The 23,346-nt window shown below is 42.5% G+C and overlaps 1 protein-coding gene across 1 annotated transcript in view; it reads right to left on the bottom strand.

Moving 5' to 3' along the window:
* adam19a (ADAM metallopeptidase domain 19a) overlaps nt 1-21,288 on the bottom strand; it is a 176,669-nt gene extending 155,381 nt beyond the window's left edge. Inside the window, exon 1 of the mRNA XM_083993431.1 lies at nt 21,106-21,288. Coding sequence (XP_083849557.1) covers nt 21,106-21,235 — 130 coding nt within the window. The 5' untranslated portion in view covers nt 21,236-21,288. The remainder of the gene's footprint in view (nt 1-21,105) is intronic.
* Between the last annotated feature and the right edge of the window lie 2,058 nt (nt 21,289-23,346).

Genomic DNA, 23,346 nt, shown 5'->3' with positions numbered 1-23,346 from the left:
GCTGACTGTAGCCGTTTTAAATAAGAGCATGTGTTGTAATGAATGTCCTTTTAAATCACTGTCTTTTTTATTTCTTAACCAAAATGACTGGTGTAACATTGTGCAATTTACTTTTGAATAGCCCTCTGGGACAAATAAAGTCATTTGAACTGAACTGAACTGAACTGAACTGAACTTAAGGGTAGGTACTTTGCTGGATGTGTCGACCCGACATCCACATGTTTGAAAAGCAAAACAAGTCTGAGCTCCTCATTTCTGCTGAACTCTGGATGGTCTTGGTCAGGCCTCGGCACGTTAGTCTGGCCTCAAGCCAAACTTACATTTCTGTCCATTAAGTGACAGCCTTGTTGTGATTGGAGCTCAGGTCCACATGTTCTAGGTTTGACTGATTGATTGAACTTGGTATGTTTTCCATACCACACCTTGCATATTTGCCATTTCAGCTCCGTCAATCAGATCCTGGAACTTCCCGTCACAACTTATAGAATAAAAGCTCACAAAAGAAATCTCTGGCTCAAGTTTAAACAAGATTTGCACTACAAGTTCATCATTACTCTGCAGTGCAATGGGAAATTAAACCCTTGCAGGAACTAGAGGAAAAACTTTTTTACAACATCAACATATCTTCATGGTAAGAAGAAGCTCCTTTCCTGCTGTTTTCTCGCCGTATGGAAACACTGTGAGTTCTCCACACATGGATAAGCTCTGATCTCCTGGTTGCTGACAGCGCAGCACCACGCAGATATAACAACACCATGGAAATTTAACATTTGTAAACGTACTTATCTCTAGCAGAGTCCCACTCTTCTCCCACAATGCAATCCTCCTCCAAGCTCCCCACCTCTGCATACGGCTCAACGACCACTCCAGATTACAGGGGAAATGATGGTTATTGCAGTGTTCACTACGCACTTATACAAGTCCTTTAATGGTTGACATAGTATTGATCTACAGCTAAAAAAAAAAAGGGGAGGCATAGATGTAATGGGAAGGATTCAGTGCCTGGTCGTGGAAATAGTCCAAACACATCTTTAGAGACTTTCCAAGCTTCAGAACATCTCATTTTGTCTCTAGTTCTGTTTTTTAAATCGAGTCATGAGGCTAAAAGGTGGCTCGGAAACCTTCAACATCTGTATTGATTCAGCGCTAAATCAAACAATGACAAACTGCTCTAGAGTCTGGCTTCATGGCATCTTCTCTTTAGTACAGTAGGACCGGCTGATAGCTTCAGCAGAAGCATTAGAGAGTTTGGAAAGGATCGGTCCAACTACACAACTGGAGCTGGACAGGGCTGTGGGTGTTTAATGAACAACAGGTTGATCCGATCAATTCCTCTGGCAGCGACGCTCACAAAGTCTGTGGTGAAGCTTTTCAATTACAAAAACCGCAGTGTGGTGCTGGGGAAGCCAATCTCTCCACCCCAACGAGGTGGATGGACAGATTGATGACTGCATGGATGGAAGAGGATGAAGAAAGACCAAAAAAAAAAAAGGATGAGAGGGGCCGCTCCTCTAAACCAAGATCGTGAACATCATCCCCCAGTTTAGCAGCGAGCTCTTTGGATACACCATCTTATCCGCCCGCTCAAACGCAAACCTCAGGGCATCCGTTCACAGTCAAGAGGCAGAGATAGACCTCTCTATGGTAAATGATCCTTTAAATGCTTCTTTTTATGTCTTCTCGAGTCGTGTTCCTCACCCTCCCCTCTGTCTAGTCTCCCATTACAGCTCCGTTAACACCACTGGATAGATCCAACATCTGGCTGTCCTCAGTCCGACCTCCACCACCACCACTCTGAAGGAGAGCGACGACTTGGAGAAAAGTTTGAGAGAAGTGGTTCAACACGTCCCCTGGGGCCAAAGCAAATCGATTTATGTCTAAGAAGGTGCTACACTGCATATTATGGTTTTTTTTAGCTTCTCTGTAAGTTGGTGGCTTCATGACAATCTCTGGGTGGAAAAAGGGTTAAGAGTTTCCCCCAAAGAAACAGCAGCTCCCCTACACAAGATCCTCATTTCAATGGAGCACAACTCTAGTTTAAAGTCAAAACATTGACAGAACCAGAGAGCCAGAGGGCTCAGAGAGACTGTACTACATGATTTAATTTATGTTGACTTTAGGGAGTAATTAAGGAAAGTGTGTCAGTAATTGGGCAGAAACTCTGCTATGTTACGGCTCCTCTAAGAGGTAAACTGTCGTTAGGAACCGCTTCTACACTTCCCAGAGATCACTGGTCACAACTAGCACCAAGACTCCTGCTGTGATGTGGCCACGGATCAGAAGATGTCATCGTGGACCGGGGTCATCTCAGCCCGGGAAGCCGATGATACAGACTGGACAATAAAAAAGGCCTTAAGATGAGGCTGTGGACCGAAACAGGATAGTTTGTTCAATGTGTCTTGCAACGACATCCAAAGGCAAAACAAGGACAACTACATTCGGCAGCTCAGGGTCATGTCCTCCACTAACTTGTCTGGATTTCCTGATTTACATTGTTAAAAAAGTGTTTTGCAGACCAAAGATAGTTAAAGTTATGGTGAAAAATGTATTTTGTGATGTTCATGTGCACATTTGTGACAATTTAGAAGAAACCTACCTCATCATACAATGGCTGCCGCCAGCAAGGTGAGATAACACAAACTCTTTTGTACAGTCATTTGTCGCCAAGGGAAAAAATCTGCTTATTTTAATAAATGAACCCAAAAGAAAAAAAGTGGAACTATGTATCACCTGGGTGTAATGCGTTTTGCCTTTTGTCTGCTTAAGCATTTTTTAAACACTAATGATCCCCATGAGCAAAGTGGGTTGTTGCTGCAGGGAAAGAATAGCATGTAGATAAGTGAAGACAGGTAATTATAATAGAACATATAGGAACACCAGCAAGTGCACAGCACAGATAAAATGAAGGGCCAGGACAGGTGAGAAATGTGCTTTTAATGCTGTGCAGACAAAGCCCGGCTTTCTTTAGGCTACAGTTCTCTGCCTTTGTTTCTTTACTGAAGGTTTCACATTCTCTGGAGCTGGTTTTTCTGCCTCATATTTAGCCCCATAGACTGGAAATAAAGACGGACGTCAAATCCAGGTTTCTGAAGAGTGGTTTTGAATTTCAGAGTGAGATGATCTGCCATCGCCAGAACTCAAAGAGGAGGGACAAAACATGCCTGTTGCAAGGACACTCTGTAAATCCACAGATGCTACACACTTCAATTATTCTTAAATCAAACCTTAAAGGTCCAGTGTGTAATAATTGGCAAGGTTTATAGGCAAAATTTGAATATACTACCCATGAATATATTTCTATAAGTGTATTATCGCTACAAAATAAAATTTGTTTGGTTTTCGTAGCCTTATAATTCTTGTTTTATATATACAATTGCAAACTAGAATCTGAACGCTACAGATATCACGGTTTTACCCACATTTTACACACTGGACCTTTAATAGTTATAGAAAAAAATCAACCCACTGTCATGTTTGTCATTTTTTAGCCTTGGTGCTTCTTCCCTGTGATTATATTTAGATGCATAAGAAACTAAAAACAGCTGCTTCTAGGCCTTTCATGTTCACCAGTAGACTAAGAGTAGCCATAGATTTGCGATAAATCCACCAAATACACAAGCTGTAGTCAGAGTACTCACAGTTTGAGTTAGTAAAAAAGCAATTTCCTGCAGCACTAGAGCTAGAAAGGCGAGTAAACAAAATGACCATAAATGGCATAAATAATTTGGGTTGTAGTGAACAGCCTTCATTGGAAGCAGACATCTCTCCCGGAGGAAAACGCTCCCCATCATCGCCTCGTACTGACTGAATGGACCTGGCTGTGGGTGCCAGCTGCCAACTGTTCCGTGTAACGTCTAGTTTCAGGAAGCATGAAATGGGCTGACAGAGCAGCTGCTGCCGCCTGGACCGCTCGGCTCTGACAGCCCCTCTTAAAACTTCTCTCTCACGCTGGAAGTCCACGGATGTATCAGTCTGGCAGTAAAACTTCTACCGGTATCCAGCCATGAGATTTCTGCCTAAGCAACATGACATAAATATCAATTATATACTATTGAAAAATAAGAAAAGAACACACACACACACACACACAGACACAGAAACATGTGTTTTCAAAACTAAGTCCATGTTCCTTCAAGAGTGGGACTCACAATATACATAAATCACAACACGATAATATTGAGATTGTAAACATTTTGTGAAATCCAGAGTACCGCAATGACATACTGTAAATACCTTACTGCAGCTGCAACGTATGTTCTGTGAGAAAAACTTTCTCAACATCTGTTTTATCAAAGATAAAGTTCTCGGTCCTATTATTTCATTTAAATTGGCCCATTGCCATAATCCCTATAGTCATAGCAGTAGGTTCGTTACCTTTAATTGTCGGTGCAAGCTATTTTTAGAACGGCGGAGCAGAGCCGTGAGCTGCTCAGAGCTATGCTAGGGAGGCTAATGGGATTTCTTGGTTTCCCTCATCAAACTCATCAAATACACAATCCAACAACTCCAAAACGCCCCGGGGGCAAGTTGTGACCTGCACATTCACCACGATATGAGATAATAATGTAACGTTACGAGACGGAGTTGTTTTCGAGGTAAATGCAGAGACTGATTGCCGAAAAACTGCCCCCGACGTGAATGCGCATTAGCGGTTTTGCATGAATTTACCTCAGATTATGGCAATGGGCCAATTTGCTAAAATGTTGAACTATCCCTTTAATAATTTTAATTCATGCTGAATTGTATTGTCACTTCAAGTACTCTATTATCCTTCTGCATTAAGATCCAATCAGTGTAGGCAGAAGTCAGGGCACATGCTAACAGGCTACGCTAGGAAAACAAAGTACTTTCAAAATGCACTTTGGGGAATGTAGCTCGGTGGAAAACTCAAAAGCAGATATGGTATTATCTAATCGTTTAGAAACCCACCCCCACAGTGAGCTAGCATGACTAACGGCATCTCGTTCTGTGGGAAACAGCTCATCGTGTCCAAGCACTCACTCTTTTGTTTAGTCATTCAGCATACACACACCTCTTGTATTCATCTTACACATTTCTTTATTTACTTTCTGTTTTACTCTGCCGACCCTGAGGGACTTTCAGCCGACATCAAGAGAGGAAGCCAGAGGATCCGCGCTCACACCCGCGTTCGCCTGCCGCGCTATCGCTGCAGGGTGCTGGGGAAAAACAATGAGAGGTGTGATCTATATCTGACAGCTACTCCAGCGGCTCCAAGATAGAAGGAGAGACGGAGAGAGGGAGGGAGGACGGGGAAGAGGGGTGGGCAGGGAGAGAGAGAAGGAATAATACACAGCAAATAATTTATCTTCTGGAGGAATGACTGTGTGGATTCACTTTGTAAAGGAAGTAGAGAGGGTTCTCCAGAGAGACAAAAAAGGGAAGAGATAAAGTGGGTAATTTCAATGGCGAGAGGGCAATCAGCTGCGTTATGTTATCGGGCTCAAACCGACCTCTCTCTGGCCCGTTACCATCTATCCTCGTGCTGAATGACAGCGCTGGTCTGTTTACACTGCTGCTGCTCCATATCATGCATGCCCAATCCTACTCCAGAGCTGAATCCCCTCTTTCTTTTTCTTTTTCTTCTTCTTCCTCTCTCCCTTGGGGTTAATGCCCAGTCAGTGTTGAGCTACAGAGAAATGAAATGGCTCAGCATACGCTTTCCCTGCCATCCAGACCGAATGTGGATGGATAATGTTTCTTTTGTTTGTTGTTTTTTATTCTTCTTCTTTTTCTTCTTTTTCTTTTTCTTTAACCCACTTTGAGGACTTTTTGTGGGTCTGGGTGTGATGGTGGAAAGTTTGTAAGGCAGCAACACAAAGAAAAAGCCAGACGGAGACGGTACATTGACAAACCCTTTCAAGTCCTGGAGTACAGACATAAAGCACTTAAAGTGGGCGGTAGCGTGGCCCAGCAGTGACTGAGGACACATTAGGGCCCGCCCACACGGAAACGGGTTTAAGAGAATCCGCAAAAGTTTTGTATCGTATCGCATTTCGTCCACATGGAACTGGCATTTTGGGTTGGGAGCCCTAAAGTGGTATTTTCATGTCAACAACCAAAGTGCAAATTGAGGACAACTGGTAAAACCCCGGTTTGTAGCTGAACCGCTTATTGTCAAACCTGGACTTCATAACTGTGATTACCAAACTGATTAAAGACTGAGCTGTGATCTACTAGACAGATGGACTGTGTTTCTTTATTGTTCTTTTTCAGGCTTTGAGCCTTTTTTTTAGTTACACCGAGAAAGGGACAGAAAACTTGGAAAGGGACTTAGAGAGCCAGACTCAAACCCAGACCAAAGACTAAACCCTAAGCCATAGACTGTAAAAAGAATGGACGTAGCACCCGTGACATCACCCATTGGTTTGGGGGAGTCTGTTTTGTGCCTCTACCGCGGGCATTTGAACTGCGCCATCTTGGATTTTAGTGGGAGTCTACTTTCCATATTTGGAGAGGTGCGGCGGTTTGCCGGCCAAGAACCCGCCCACTGAACTTGAAGCAACCAATTAACGGCCGGTAAACTGTCTGCAAACCTGTCACTCAACATAACCATCCCCCCATTTACGAAGCCTAAACAACACTAAAACGGTTGTGGTACAAAAAAATTCACCGCCCCCCACAGTGTTCACGGAGGTGGAAACTATCGGTAGAGACCAAAAAAATAAAAGGCACTAGGCTGTAAATATGTTTTTTTAAGCTGTAAAGTCGGCTATTTTAACATGGCGGTCAATGGAGAGTTGCTCACTTCTGGCACCAGCCCCCAGAGGCCGGACGCGGAAGTGGTCTTCACTTGTAGAACCTACAACTCCCCCCTTGCCCTAAGTGCCTTCTACAAGGTCACCTAACAACACTTTACCTTTTATCTACTGCAACTCCAGACGGTAAGAGCCTTTTATTAGATTATTATGTCTAACTCCCTCTGTTTGATATGTAGAGTCGACTGCGTAGAAGTCGGTGGAAGTCACTCAATCACTCCATCAATCAGTCAGTCCGTCAGTCAGATCCATGATGATAGGGCTGTCCTCACTGTCACGGTCACAGCAAAGATCTAACACAAAGTAGGAACTCAGTTTTGTCTTATGAAGCACGAGTCGATGGGCTGTCACACTGAGAACCGGCCGTCCAACTCTGTTGTCCTATTGAGTCAGACGCTGTCCAAGTCTTTTATAACACTGTTGTATAACACCAGAGTTTCCCCGTAGAGGTTTTATTCATGCCAGTCCTGTCTTTAGGGAGACCAACTGGCGACCCCTCTTAAAGAAAATAGATGCTTGAATACATTTGCAACTGTTATTATCAATGTCTCTGTTTCCTAATCCAACTACGGTGCTTCAAACTTCTGGAGGACATAAAACCTGTCCCAACTTTGATCCAGGTTTTCCATAATCTCTACTTTGCACATGCCAGCTCATTTACATAATTGGGTCCATTATTTTATGGTTTTACTCTTTGTATGGACTGGGGTAGGACATACAATGACATTATATCCACCTCTTCAGGCCAGTAGAGCCGGCATGAAACTATCAAAGCACCATACAAATCAATGGTTTTCTTAATACATCACTTAAGCTTTCAACATATGTAAGTAATATCTCAGGAATATGCTGCTGTTGCTGCTCTTATGGCTGTTTCCCAAAGCACCATTTATCATTTAAAAAGCAAGATGGCTGTTTAACTATTCCATAGAGTGATGCACTTTCATTCACTTTGCTGGGCACGTAAGTAAATATGCACTCTGTCTGTGTCTGTGTGATTTCATCATAAAAAATTCATGATAAAGAGTACAATGTTCTCTGTGTAAGGGAACAAACAAAACAATTTACAAATGTACTTTAGAGGGGGCGTGTCAGTACAATGAGAAACTTGTATTGAAGAGACATTTAGACACATTTATAACAGGTCGATGGTGGTGGGATGACACAGTTGGTAAGACGGGTTTGCAAAAAGCTTCTAATATATAATTTAATTTGAAATGTTTTAAGAGAGAAAATTAGTACCCTTCATCCACCCACTAAAGGCTACCACTGAGTTCTACTAAATCTGCAAATACTGCTGTCAAAATCATGCTTTTTTGTTTTTGTTATTTTGGAAAATGCCAATAATGCACATTCAATTAAGCAATACATTCATTTTTGTTGGCAGTCTCATTGTACCACGGATGTATCATCACACCTACATCTGTGGAAATTCATCGGGAGCTCCACTGTTAAGAGAATGTAGAGAAACAAGTCAAAACTTGAAGGTTAAAGGTGTGGATCTATGATGCAGCAGTCAATGACGATGCCAGGAAGTAATGAGACGCCCTTGTAGACATCTTGATTAACCAAATGAGCTGTCCAAAGTCTGGCTACCTGAAGTACCGACTTGAAAGTGTTAAGGATTGATATGATGATTCTTAATTACTTTAGACTGAACTGTATGGTCTCACCCCTACAAAGTACCGAACTAAAAACAACTGGAGCACATTGGTCAGAAGGTTCGCCAACCAGACCAATCAATACAGGCCACGCAAAGATGAGACTACCTACAAATACTGGTCCATTGCTGCTTTTAAATGGGAAGCATCTCCTACATAAAGGACAAGTAGAGGACATATACCTTTTAAGAATTAAGGACACAGGGGGTTTGATCCAAGAAGGTCATTTAACTATGTCAATGTGTCAATGTGAGAATTGCAAAACTGCAAAAATTGGATTCCTAGGCTAAACAACACATATTTGAATGTATATGGAGGCCCTTCATTGAATATGTCAAGGAATCAGACTTAATCAGACAATCAAGTCAATGACTAATTGCTGTGGATAAAGCAGTTTCCAAGATTGTGATTATTAATATCTTTTATTTTCATTATTGTCCTTTTTCTTTTCTGTTTTTCTATCAGATACCCATAGGTTTTCATTGTATTATTCAATAGGACTCCATTAAGTGGCATATATCATCTGTTTAAATAACAAAAGAAGCATGTAGTTTTGTGTTCTCTATGTGATTTTTTGTTCTATGTTGTGTTCTGAACATAATAAGGCAGCTAACACATGGTGTATGATATGTTGCAGGAATGTCAAAGACTGTAGCCTATTTCTTTATGTTGCTTAAAACTCAAATAAAGATATTTGGGGAGGAAAAAATTGATTGAAAAATTGAAATTGAAATTGATTCCTTGATTTAAACTAATATTCGTTTGAATGATCTAATAACATTCCAGTATCAATATTTAGCAGTCAGTGATTCTTTACCTGTTGACATGCGAAGCTGCTACCCTCTTCATCTGGAGGTGACCTCCTTAGGGCCATCTCTACATGATGTGTGGTTGCATTTCAGATTTTAAAAACACAAAGAAACATGAAGCTGTATGCAAGATATGGAACAACAAGCTGACAGAAAAACGAGCCAAAGAGTGAGAGGTGCATTAACAATGCAGTTAGGTTGCACTCGTATTATTTATTGAGCATTTATGTGCATCATGTTGAACAGAGACCGCTTTAGGGTGGATTTCTTGACGTAAACACCGTTTTAATAATGCACCACGAAGGTTAGAGGAAGAATTTACAGCAATAGATCTCCAACAGTCTCATTGAGATCCGAGGAAAATGGGTACTGTACCTGAAATGTCTCATATACCGAATCGATATTCAATTCATTTTCAGATCAGAGGCGATACCCTGCCCTACTTCTACGGCCTCATTTAAAGGACATCAGGTATGAGAACTCCCAAGAGTCTGTGTGGCAGATGTGGGGCAGTTTCCATGACTCCACAGCTCAGCCCATTCGTCCTATAAACAGCTTACTCGTATATTTCCTATAGACTAAATCCCCACAGACTTCATCTCCTAACCTCAGTCTTTATCACTTCTCCCAGTTCGGAGAATCCCTGAGCTCGTCTGAATGATGAGAGTCTCAGCGGAAAAACTTCTCTTCCCCTCGTTTCATTCTCAGTTTTCCACAGGACTGAAATCACGGGGATGTATCGGCCTTCGGAGAGCTTCTCCAAAAGGGGGGGAGGAAAGTGCTTCCCTATCTATCTCTGTACTGATGATTATGGGAATATGGGATGCTCCGCTCACGTTTCCCCTCACACCTGGCAGAATGAGAGCCACCTTTACGACGTGTGTGAAACAGAATAATAACCAGATCAAATGAGACGTCGGGGCATTATTCCTTGCAAGTCCTGAAAAGCAGCAACATTTACATATAAATAACTCCAGGTTCTGCTCATCTTTGCCTGAGCGATGCGATGCAGCCGACATCCTAAACACCTATTGTAGACAAGCTGCTTCCTGGTGCTGGGGGGCAAAAAAAAAAGAGGGTGTTTTCCTTAAAATGAAGTTTCTCCTGTTCATTACGTTTTCATTGAAAAGGAGGGAAACAATAATAAACACATTTTAGTGGTTTGTGTACGTCTGAGCAGCAACAACATAAAGATGAAGTGAACAGCAGCAGAGATGAGGTTTTACTCCAGATGTTACAGACTTCACATCAGGCAGCAGTGCTGAAAAGTAATTTGCCCCACTCCTCTATGCTAATAATAAAAAAAAACAACATCAGAGCCTTTTACCAAACAAGTGCCAGTATCTGTTAACCAAACCCAACTCCACCAATGATTTCTGTGATATATTAAAAGTCTAGAATCCGAAATGAGCAAACACGTCAAATCTTCGAGGCCTCCAGTTCTCTAACTGAACATCTTTAATATTCATCATCTCTCCATCAGCCCGCAAAAACAAAACATCATCAGAATTGGAATGAGAACAAGGTTTATTACCGAGTAGGATTTTTACAAGTAAGTGATTTACCTCGGTGTTTTGCTGCATAACAATGAACAAATCAGGAGCGGATATACAAGACGGATAAAGCAAAAAGCAAATACTACGGGTCAGATCGTCTAAATGGAAGTGAATGGGGGTGCGTGCGGTGAATAAAGTATGAAAAACATCTTAAATGTCTACTTTTGTTTTCATCACCCCCAAAATAAATTGTATTAAACCGTTCACACTGTGTCCAGAGTGTACCCCGTCAGTGTTAGTCTTCAGAAACGTGTCTTTTTCTGACTATTTTCAAAGACTAGCTCAATAAAACACTAGATATTACTTTGCAAGGGACTCAAGCTTCTCTTACTAGCTTGTTTTGCAGACCTTTGAACCAACCTCATCAATGGACTGTCAAGAATATAGCTCAGTCTTCAGGGAAACAGAGTAAAACAGTAGCGAAAAGGGCTTTCAAAGCTAGAAAGGTTATGTATAAATACAGTCCATTTATCAAAAGGTCTGGAAGCAGCTTGTTGGTGGAATATGAGTTTAACATCTCCTGCCTTTGTTTCAGTCTTTAATGAACATCCTGTTCAGTTCAGATCCCTGGAGCTTCCATCATCAAGCGTAAAAGTCAAGAGTTGATCCTGATTGCTGACTGATCCTGACAGTGACGAGAGGAATCAAAGTCTCTACCGGGATAAAACCACATGTACCTGCACATGACCCCGACTCCCCTCAGTTCCTGTTCGCAGCTGACAGTTTCCACCCTCAGGCAAATGAACGTTTGGTTTCCAGCACCGAGCGCCAGCGGAGCCCGAGGTCCCGGTCTGTTCTACAGCCCTGACTGTCAGACCAAACATCAGGACAGAAGGTCGAGGCCTCATCTGACGCTTGAAGTGATTTCAATTCGACATGTTCAAGATGTCCAAGAGTTACAAGAGTATTGTGGCTGCAGCCTTGTAATTTAATGTGTCTTATCCACACAGAAACAGAGCTTTCCCTAAACTGTCTTTTTCAAATTGGCCCATTACCATAATCCCTATAGTCATAGCAGTAGGTTCGTTACCTTTAATTGTTGGTGCAAGCTGTTTTTAGAACGGCGGAGCAGAGCCGCTAGCTGCTCAGAGCTACGCTACGGAGGCTAATGGGATTTCTTGGTTTCTCTCATCAAACTCATCAAATACACAATCCAACAACTCCAAAGCAGCTCACGGCTCTGCTCTGCCGTTCTAAAAATAGCTTGCACCGACAATTAAAGGTAACGAACCTACTGCTAAGACTATAGTGATTATGGCAATGGGCCAATTTGCCAAAATGTTGAACTATCCCTTTAAAAAGTTTTCCATAAACACGGCATTGTTTCAAGAAATGTCTGGGTACAGACGAAACCACTGGACGACTCTAAATGCTGTAGTACATATGCCAGGCCTGCATGTGGCGCTATAACACTGCCACACTAAAAATGGAGAAGGAAATATGGAAAAAAAAAACTTCAAACATTATAAGTCGACTAAACACAGGGATGTTAACGACTAGGAGTCATGTCAGTTCAGATAAGCCTATTTAACAGACGTTTTTCAGGTGTAGTATCCGAGGGCCCCAACAGTTGTCGTTACATTACGTTACATTTAGCTGCGTGGCTCAGGTTACAGGTTTAGAGAGGACGGGCTATGACTTCATCGTTTCACAAAAGACGCGTTTTGGTTGTTGACACAAAAACACTGGGGCAGCGCTTTTGAGATGTATTCTCTCTGGGACACGTTTTCAAAAAATACTTGTAGGGCTCGTTTCAAGGTGAATGAAACGCCGAAACAATAACAAAAACTTTTCCTAAACCAGTCTCCGTGGTGACAGGCCCTAAGAGACTAGAGTAAATTCAACCCAGACCTAAAGAAAGAGGATGAAATTCTCCACAACCACGCTGCATCATGTGTTACATCCACCGCTGAAACATTTCCAGATACGTTTAGATAAAACTGGACGGTTTTTATTTCCTCCTTCGTGTTGCGTAATCGTTTAAACGGCGTCTGCCACTCGCTCTGAGAGAAGAGGCAGCTCAGTTATCTGTTGTATAAGAGAGGCTCTTTCCTCGGCGCTTCATAAAAGGGGTTACAAACTTCACATGTTGTTGAAGAGCTACATTACACCTCACCCTGGCACCGACACTGATGGAATTAGACTGGAACAGGGAAGCTCTTCTCCGCGGCTCGGCGTGCTCCGGCGGCACCCGTCACCTACACACCGCAGACCCCCGCAAACGCACAAAAACATAACACTTGGAAAATGAATAATGAAAACAAGAAGCCCACACACAGCAGACCAGAGAGGACCTCGCACGCTGTGTCTGTGGGCGTTACAGATAACAAGCCCCGCGCACGCCTGTTAGGTTTCAAACAAAATATTCTTCAGGGTTGCGACCTCTCCGTCACGCCGGACGGGTGGAGGGAGAGCGAGGCGGCGCGGAAACGTGAGGCGAGCGATGTCTGGGAAGGAAAACGTGTTGCCTGCTGAAATGAAACCAAAGCAGCAAGATCAAACAAAAAACTGTTAAAAATGTGTCTGTTTGTATGGGTTTAGATACAGATACAGGTGTTTATGTATTTATATGTGTATATGTGCGCATGTTATGGTAAATTTATATATGTGACTGTGTGTATACAAGGGCTGCAACTAACGATTATTTTCATTATCGATTAATCTGTCGATTATTTAAACGATTAATCGATTAGTTGTTTGATCAATAAAATGTTGAAAAATGTTGAAAAATATCAATCAGTGTTTCCCAAACCACCAGACGACGTCCTCAAATGTCTTGTTTTGTCCACAAACCAAAGAGAGACTCAATTTATTGTCATAAAGGAACAAAGAAACCAGAAATATTCACATTTAAGAAGCTGAAATCAGAGAATTTTGACTTTTTTTCTTCTAAAAAAAACTACTTAAACCGATTATTCGATTATCAAAATAGTTGACGATTAATTTAATAATCGATTATTGTTCGATTAATTGATTAATTCTTGCAGCTCTAGTGTATACTGCATTTAGCATGTCAACGCTTCATACCTAGAAATTTACTAAGATGATGAGTAGATGGCTGGGCTGCAGCCGTTACTTCAACTTATTTTATGCCACTTTTTGTTGTAGACGTTGTAGTTTGTTGATGTTTTTTTTTCTCCTCTACTTCCATTTCTTCTTTGCTTGGATGTATATTATCTAATATGTGAATTAATTCTTTGTAACAAGAGGTAGACAATATAAGTTCGCTTCTTTCTGCCCCCTTTCATTCAAGAGTTACTGTATTGTCATTTTTTTATGAGTTTTTTGTTTTGTTTTTATGCTCGATAAATGAATGAAATAAAGAAATAAACTAATTTAAATAAACTAATAAATATAAACTAACTAAAAACGAGCCACGGCAGCTCTGCAGAGTGAGCAGCCACTTCCCTGCTCCTGCCCCCCCTGGAAATAACAGCCCACGCTTTCAAGAGCTCTCGAAATCTTCCCGCACAGATTCCTCTGGGCTCCGACAACAGGACTTACATTGCAAAAGCATGTGGAGCGAGCGGCAGCGCGAGGCCCAGGGCGGGCGGCGGGGCGGGCGTCGCTCTGCGCATGGTAAATGGGCCGTGCAGCGAGAAGAGAAGATATTGTAGAGGAAAAGTGCTGAGCAGAGAGTTTATTTGAATCCTGGCGCAGCAGAAGAAGCACATTAGAAGTTTGGAGGCTTTTTAACCTCCTGATGACACGTAGCAGATGAGAGGGTGAGAGGAGAGGAGAGGAGAGGAGAGGAGAGGAGAGGAGAGGAGAGGAGAGGAGAGGAGAGCGACCAGGAGGCGTGAAGAGCATGTCGATGACGACGGGAGGAAACATTGGGAGTTTATCAGACTGATGTGCAAACATGTGGACGACAGGATGATGAGGTTGTTAAAACCCTCCTGTTGTCCTGCTGGGTCAAAGAAGGAAGGATGAAAGGAAGGAAGGAAGGAAGGAAGGAAGGAAGGAAGGAAGGAAGGAAGGAAGGAAGGAAGGAAGGAAGGAAGGAAGGAAGGAAGGAAGGGAAAAGGGATTGTGGAAAGAAGGAAGAAAGGTAGGAAGGAAGGAAGGCAGGAAGGAAGGACGAAGGGAAAGAAGGAAGGAAGGACAAAGGGAAAGATGGGAGGAAAGAAGGAAGGGGAAAAGGAAAGAAAGATAGATGGAGGGAGGGAACAGAGTCAATTGGGTCAAAAAGGAAGGAAGAAGTAAGGACGAAGGGAAGGAAGGAAGGAAGGAAGGAAGGAAGGAAGGAAGGAAGGAAGGAAGGAAGGAAGGAAGGAAGGAAGGAAGGAAGGAAGGGAAAAGGATGGTGGAAAGAAGGAAGGGGAAAAGGAAGAAAAGAAAGATGGAGGGAGGTAACAGATTCATTCAAGGAAGGAAGAAGGAAAGAAGAAGGAAGGAAGGAAGGAAGGAAGGAAGGAAGGAAGGAAGGAAGGGGAAAAGGATTGTGGAAAGAAGGAAGGGAAAAGGGAAGGAAAGATAGATGGAGGGAGGGAACAGAGTCAATTGGGTCAAAAAGGAAGGAAGAAGTAAGGACGAAGGAAGGAAGGAAGGAAGAAGTAAGGACGAAGGAAGGAAGGAAGGAAGGAAGGAAGGAAGGAAGGAAGGAAGGAAGGAAGGAAGGAAGGAAGGAAGGAAGGAAGGAAAGAAGGAAAGAAGGATGGTGGAAAGAAGAAAGGGAAAAGGGAAGTAAAGAAAGATGGAGGGAGGGAACAGATTCATTCAAGGAAGGAAGAAGGGAAAGAAGAAGGGAAGGAAGGAAGGAAGTTAGGGGAAAAGGAAGAAAAGAAAGATGGAGGGAGGGAACAGAGTCCATTGGGTCAAAAAGTTAGGAAGAAGTACGGACGAAGGAAGGAAGGATGGAAAGGAAAGGAAAAGGGATTGTGGAAAGAAGGAAGGGAGAAAGGTGTGAACCGCTCCGAGCTGCCTCTGTGACAGACCGAGAGCAGAACTCAAACTGAACCTGAATGAAACTCATCATGTTGCCGTGCAAACTGCCCCCACATCCGTCTAACTGGGCCAAGACAAACACTTTAAAGCGAATTAAGACTCGGCTCCGACACGGTATAAAACACGCTGTGTTTACATCACGGCAAAGCAAAACAACACCGCTGTAAAACATATTTTTTCAGGAGAGCGTATCAGTCACTTTGTATGTGTGTGTGTGTGTGTGTGTGTGGGCGGGGGCACGGGCAGCAGCCGATCACAGAAACAGAAACACAGAGAAGATGTGCGGCGACTGACGACAGTGAAGTGGATCAGTGGGACTTTGTCTTGGGTTCAGTTTCTGGAGAGAGTCTCACTCTGAGCTGCCTGGTGATAATATCATGAAGTTAGAGGTTTTAAAATGCATTAGCCGAAGCCTAAAGAGAGAGAGAGGAACAAAACTGAATCATGATGTGTGAGAGAAGAGTCCTTGAGTCGCTCTTCCTCTCCGCTCCCGGCGCGGACTCATGGTAAAGAATACCAGAGCTGAAGGAAGTCCTTATTAAACATGACTGGACTGCTGCAGGGCAACATCTGTATTCACTGTCGTTTTTCTTTCATTTCCTGTATGTAGGTAGAGCTCATATACAAAAGGTCCAGTTGTTTCTAGACATTATAATGTAGAAGAGTTAAAGGGATAGTTCAACATTTTGGCAAATTGACCCATTGCCATAATCCCTATAGTCATAGCAGTAGGTGTTTTCGAGGCAAATTCAGAGACTAATTGCTGAAAAACTGCCCCCGACGGGAACGCGCACCAGCGGTTTTGCATGAATTTCCCTCTAAAACAACTCTGTCTGGTAACGTTCTGTTATTATCTCATAGCGTGGTGAATGTGCAGCTCACAACTTGTCCACCAGAGCGTTTTGGAGTTGTTGGATTGTGTATTTGATGAGTTTGATTAAGGAAACCAAGAAATCCCATTAGCCTCCGTAGCGTAGCTCTGAGTAGCTCGCGGCTCTGCTCCGCCGTTCTAAAAATAGCTTGCACCGACAATTAAAGGTAACGAACCTACTGCTATGACTATAAGGATTATGGCAATGGGCCAATTTGCCAAAATGTTGAACTTTTCCTTTGAAGACTACATCTTAAATGTAACATTTATCTGAGATCGTATAAGTATCCTGTTAACTTCAATCCTGAAACCTTTGGATGTTGTCACCAGGGCCGTTGCTAAGAATTCTGGGCCCCTGCCCCCTGACTATTTCTACTACATAGAAAGATTAGGCTCTAGAGCCCAACCAATAAACCGGTGAACTAATTAATTGGTGATCTATAAGCAGCAGGAATTTAGAGATACAAACTTTTTTTTCTCCTAATTAGAGTTTCATTTTAATCATTTCTTCCTGTATTCATTAAATAATCATGACAGACACAGTGATGTTGATGTGATCTGACAGCTGAGGGCAAAGAGGACGTCGTTTGCGGTCGCACCGTGGAGCGTCTTCCTTCACCAACTATCTCTGGTTACCGCTAACAGCGACATGTAGCGAGCGCAAAACCGACAACAGCCGAGCTCAATTTAGACCTGTCGTCAAGTCTCGACGGGGGTTTACATTAATTATGGACAATTATGAGGATTTAAGCTGTTGTAACAGCTGTCTGCAGCTGGATGTTTTCCACACCAACAATGAAGCTCAATGGAGTTGTGTGTGTGTGTCGGCAACTCTGCACTTTTTTTCTTCACACACGCTGCTCCTACATACATTACAAAGTTAGCACACGTCTATTTTTAGTTGCACGCGCTCACGCTGTGGGGCTCTGCAGACAAATACCAACCACAGTGTGTTTGAAAGAGGTGATTTAAAGTGTTTAAATATCAGATTTTCTGAGAGAACCCTGAAGTAAACTGTTTATCGGACGGATATTCAGTATAACACTGTTCATTATGTGATTAATAAACAAATATTGATGTGTTCGGGTACAGTTCTGACAAGACAAAGGTCACTATTGATCAGGTAACACTGCCGAGGAGCGGGAGTAGCTGATGTGTTGTCAGTTTATGTCAAACGAAGCTGCAGTCGACTCGCAGGAAGTTCTTATTTTATCTAGTTCACAACAGTTCACTATTAATAGTGACAGTTTCCTCAGTGTCTTCAGACGATCTGAGTGTGCACTGACAAACCCGCTGTTGACGGCAGATGGATGATGTGATGGATGATGTGATGGTTGGTGACTGTGCTTCTGCTGACTGCTGCAGATTATCCCCCAGTCTTAATGGCACTAAATCACCACTTTCCTCACGCCTCCATTGTCTTTTTTGTTATTTTTGTGGGGTTTTTCTTTTTCTTTTTTTCTTTGTGAAGCGCTTGGATAGTTGGAACGCGATATCACCAGAACATGATGATCTGCAGCCAATTAACTGCTGCATCACTGGCTGACACTGTACAACGCTGACTCAAAGTGACGGAGAGGAAAAAAAAAAATGAAGCAATAATAACAATAATAGAGGAAAAAGAGGAGGAAGAGGAAGAGGAGGAGGAGGAGGAGGAGTGGTTGGGAAGCTGAGAGAGAAAAATGGACCAGTAAGTGTTGGGTGTCTTATCATGTATTAGACACGACTAAGGCCTGATACTGTCTGTACAACGGGCAAATAAACTGGTTTAATACTAAATCTCAATGCTGCCCATTGGCTGTTGATTTACCTGAACATGTTGGAGTGTGTTAAAGGGATAGTTCAACATCTTGGCAAATTGGCCCATTGCCATAATCCCTATAGTTTTATCAGTAGGTTCGTTACTTTTAATTGTCGGTGCAAGCTGTTTTTAGAACGGTGGAGCAGAGCCGTGAGCTGGTCAGAGCTACGCTACGGAGGCTAATGGGATTTCTTGGTTTCCCTCATCAAACTCATCAAATACACAATCCAACAACTCCAAAACGCTCTGGTGGACAAGTTGTGACCTGCACATTCACCACGCTACGAGATAATAACGTAAGGTTAAGAGACAGAGTTGTTTTAGAGGTAAATGCATATACTGCTTGATGAAAAACTGCCCCCGACGGGAACGCACATCAGCGGTTTTGCATGAATTTACCTCGAAAACAACGAACCTACTGCTAAAACTATAGGGATTATGGCAATGGGCTAATTTGCCAAAATGTTGAACTATCCCTTTAAAAGCGTGTTCATGTTTGGTGTATGTTTTATATTATAATCTAAGGTTCGTTCTGCTTCAGCAATATTTACCTCAACACTATCAATCAAATCCAAAATGTCTACAAGAAGAAGTTGTAGTTGATCAGTGGTCGTCCTCACTCAGCTTCTCCTCAACCTCAGTCAGCCTCCATGTTTGTTTTCCTGCTCATGTACAGTCGATGTCTTTGTCCAATAGTTTTCACGCTGACATAACGAATCGGTTGGTGCATGGACGTCTGCTCCAGAGCTTCTTCGATAACAACACTGACGTCACACGGACGGTATACAACACTGGCTTTACAGAGTCTGGTGATGAACAGTCGTCCACACTAATCACTGTTTTCAAGCACAGAAAAACTGAGTTTAAGAAACGCTGCTGACCGTGTTATTGCTCATGTATCTGTATTCTGGTATGATATCCTGGGTTGAGACCGTTCAAGATCCTTAAACCAAGCAGGATGGCAGGACTGGAGCCAATCTGGACCAACATAAGAGAGGTGAGGGCGGGGTACACCCTGAAACACATCGCCAGAGTCTCTAAAACCAAGAGTCGACACAGGGAGAACATACAAACTCCAGCTAGAATCGAACCCAGAAGCTTAAAAAAAAAGCCATTTCATAATAAAAACTAAGGAACTGCTAATTCCACCTTAAAATACTGCACACAATAAGGTGGGACTGACTCTGCAGAGCTGCTGCTGTGTCGGCCTCCAGCTGTCAACACAACTGTTCACATTGCTGGAGATTTTAATGACACGTGTGTTCACTCACTCAACACTCAGCAGTGTGAGGAAGGCTGTGCTGAAGCCTCACACACACACACCCACACACACACACAGAGAGACACACACACACATATTGGCTGGTTAACTACATTAACCTGAAACATGCTTTTTGAATAGGGCTCATTGTCTGTGTGTCGATTCGCCCTGGAGCATCTGAGGCCACATGACCGGACGGAGGGACGGACGGGGGCTGATGCATCTTCTTCATACCACAGAGCTGCAGCTCCTCTCACTCTGACCCAAGGTGCTGAACATTCAAATAAAGTTTGCTTTGCAGAGTTTGATTTCATAGCCTATACGCTCGCTGATGCCAGAGGCTCCGAGCCAACACCGTCCTCCCCTGAGAGCCAAGAAGAGTGAAACCCAGTCTGGGATTTACATTGCAGCGGTTTCACCCAAAAAAAAAAAAAAGGAAAAAGGAAAAGAAAAGAAAAGAAAAGAAAAAAAGTCCATAAAAACACACTTTGTGACATAATTGGCTGAAATCTGGGCCACTCCACTGTTACTGTACTTTCCAGCATTTTTTCTGGAGTCTGCCTTTTATGGAAGGAGCACAAAGAGAGCAGAGGCTCACACTCTCACACTGAGCTTTCCTGTGGAAGAATGAACCTATAACATGTGTAATTACAGCAGATAATTAGCCTGGATACATTTTAAACGCTTTATCAAAGTGTAGCCTACAAACTTCAATTAGAAAACAAACAGTGAAGAGAACATGAAAAGAGGCGCTCCCTGAACCACGTTAGAAAAACACAAATATTCACTGTTTCCGTTCACACAGCGGAATAAAACTATAGAAACACAAAAAAACCTTTGTTGTTATAGAAACTATAACACCTGCTTTTGATTTCGGCGTCATTAAAACAACTCAATAACGTCGACTTTTAGGAGAGTTTTCGCCTTATTTCAAACCGACCGACCCTCAATGTGATGAGAGTCCAGATGTGGAGGAGAGGGGTTGACACGCCGTGGAAATTTCGGGTTTTTCTCAATAACCATGTGTGGATGTGATGTTGGATCATTTAGGATAAACTCGGGCTCATCTCCACAGGTATTCTGGGTAATAATTTTACCTTTTGCACCAAACGACCGGTTCGTTAGGGCGCGTGTAGTGTTTAGCCTGGTTTCTGGACCAGAGAGTTCGGCTCAGATGGACTAATGGATCATTACTCTGAGAAAAAAGTTTGCTTTCTATCACAGCACCGCATTTCCCTCTCGACCTGAACCAAACCACACCGACTGACACTCTTTAATCCGTCCGGCACACCGCTTTATCTGCCGAGCTGCAGGGTTTTCTACACGCAACTGGTAGATACTAAAAAAGAAGTTGAACATCGTGTTGGTCTGTCTCTCTCTCTCTGTGTGTCTCTCTGTCTCTCTTTTTTTTCTTTTTTCCTACCTTCTTCTCCGGTGTCTCCGCTGGCTCTTTCCAGAGTCTCGTTCAGCAAGAGAAAATACAGAAAAAGGAGCAGACGTCCACATTTTGCCGGTGATATTTGGGCATTTTTCTGCCTGTGTTTACTGTACATCCCTGTGACCCTCGGTTACCGCCGACCGTCCTCCCTTTCCTCGCCGTTGTTCAACTCTGCCTCCCTCTCCGTCTCCTCCGAGCGTCAAACCACAGGCAGCAGAAACCCACACTTCCTGTCTGCACCACCAAAATAAAAGCACCTCAGGGGTGGTCAGCATTGGGGGGGGTCTTTACTGTGTGGAGTTTGCATGTTCTCCTTGTCTTTTCATTGGGTTATTGGGGATCATACAATGTTATTTCTTCATCTATGTAGGTCAGTCATCAAGGAAATAGTCGTCATCAAGTGCCAAAATACAATACATTACAATAAAACTTCATTGTCCACCATCGTGGAAAATTGTCTTTTCATACATCCATATGTATGAATACATATTTCATTAAAAACACAGTTAAATAAGGGAACAGTTAAAACACAATTAATCATACAATAAATAAATAGAAATAGAAGGGAAAAAATCAAAATCAAAGGCCATTAGACGTTTCAGCTCTGACCCTAAAGTTTTCTCCAGTTCTGAGTCCCAGGTATTTAACCTATAGGCTATTGGTAGAGGGTTGACATAGGTTTGGTCCCGAGAGTCACTATAAAATAAAGCTGAACTGAATTGAATATAACCTACCCATCATACTGTGGATCGTCAGGGTCACTGAGCCGTCGTCGTCCCACACTGCCCTCATGTGAGTCATTAGGATCAGTTACTATGATTGACCCCATCAAAGGTTAATACCTGATACACACATGTCTTTAGGATCAGAGGTGAAATGTCTTCACTGAAAGGAAGTCCAGTCGCCTTCAACTTCACCTCTTTAGTTCAAGTTGCCATTTAAAACTTTGATAAGTTACCCTGTGGTATTATTAAAATAAACCCTGAGATGTTCACACACATTAAGACCACTAGACTGAGTGACGTGAACATGGTTTACTCCTTTCTCAAAAGCCAAATATTGTAGAAACATGTAATTTGTCCTAAATAACTTAATTTTGCATCACTGCCAACTAAATGCTTCAATTTCTGCTTTCACACTAATGTTTTATTCACACACACAAGATTTCTCTGAGCAATCTAAATTGTGTGGAGGACAGTTTGGACTTTTACTCTGAAATCTAAAACAATTGCCGTCGGGTCATTTTGTGACTGGGTTTAACTTGACACAGTTTTGCGCTCCATAAATCCAGGCATGGATTTCATGGATTTGGCTGATGATGCTTCACAATTCCTTCTGCACAAGCACTGTCCTCACAGTTATGTTCATTTTAGAGACGATAAAGTCTCAGAAAGTGTGAGCTTTAACAATTCATTCGAAAAGGATGGCTTTTTTATGTTTAATAATGATTGATGATTAGTCAAATTTAAAAAGCATTACATTTTCATAAGCAGCATAAACTGTGACCTGAAACTGTTCATTATGTAGATTTAGTTTTAAACTGATGAAGGTAATACTGCTGGAAATAATTTGTTTGCCAAATCATTTTGTTGGATAATATGGCCTCAAGGTGATAAGATTTGTGTTGGAGACAGGGTGCTGTTAGCCTAGCTTAGCTTAAAGACTGGAAGTAGGGGGAAACAGATAGCATGGTTCACTGATGAACACTTTACATTATCTTGGTTCTTCAAAGCAACGCTGTTATCGCAACCTGCTATACCCCAAATGGGGGACTGGCAGACATACAGAACAACCACAGAGCCTCTACAGCACTAATTAGGAAAGAATAGCCTATAGTCATATTTTACATCAAATTAAACAGCAGCTGACCTACAACGTGTAAAAACCATGTTTATATGACCCAAACACAGCCCAAACACTACTCAAATAAACAACTAAACATCAAACTTCATGAAGCACCTCTGTGTGGACCCAGTCGCCACATTTCTGGCTTGTATACTACTTTACATTATGCAAAAACACATCAGCTACCACTCATCTGAAAGAGCTACAAACATTGGGACGTTACTATGGACGTTACGTAGCAACCGCAGCTAACACAGAAGCTAGCAGTAGCACGGCAGAGAGAGAAGCCAACAACGAGCAAAGTCGAGCAAACACACTGCTTGGCCAAAACATGGTTGGGTTGTAAATTTCCTCTTACCTTTGCTGTTTTCCCGTGAAAAG

The sequence above is a fragment of the Trachurus trachurus genome (genome assembly GCF_905171665.1).
Source record: "Trachurus trachurus genome assembly, chromosome: 18".
NCBI classification, from domain to species: Eukaryota; Metazoa; Chordata; class Actinopteri; order Carangiformes; family Carangidae; genus Trachurus; species Trachurus trachurus.
Note: the sequence above shows the minus strand (reverse complement) of the source record. Positions and strands in the feature narration are given on the sequence as shown.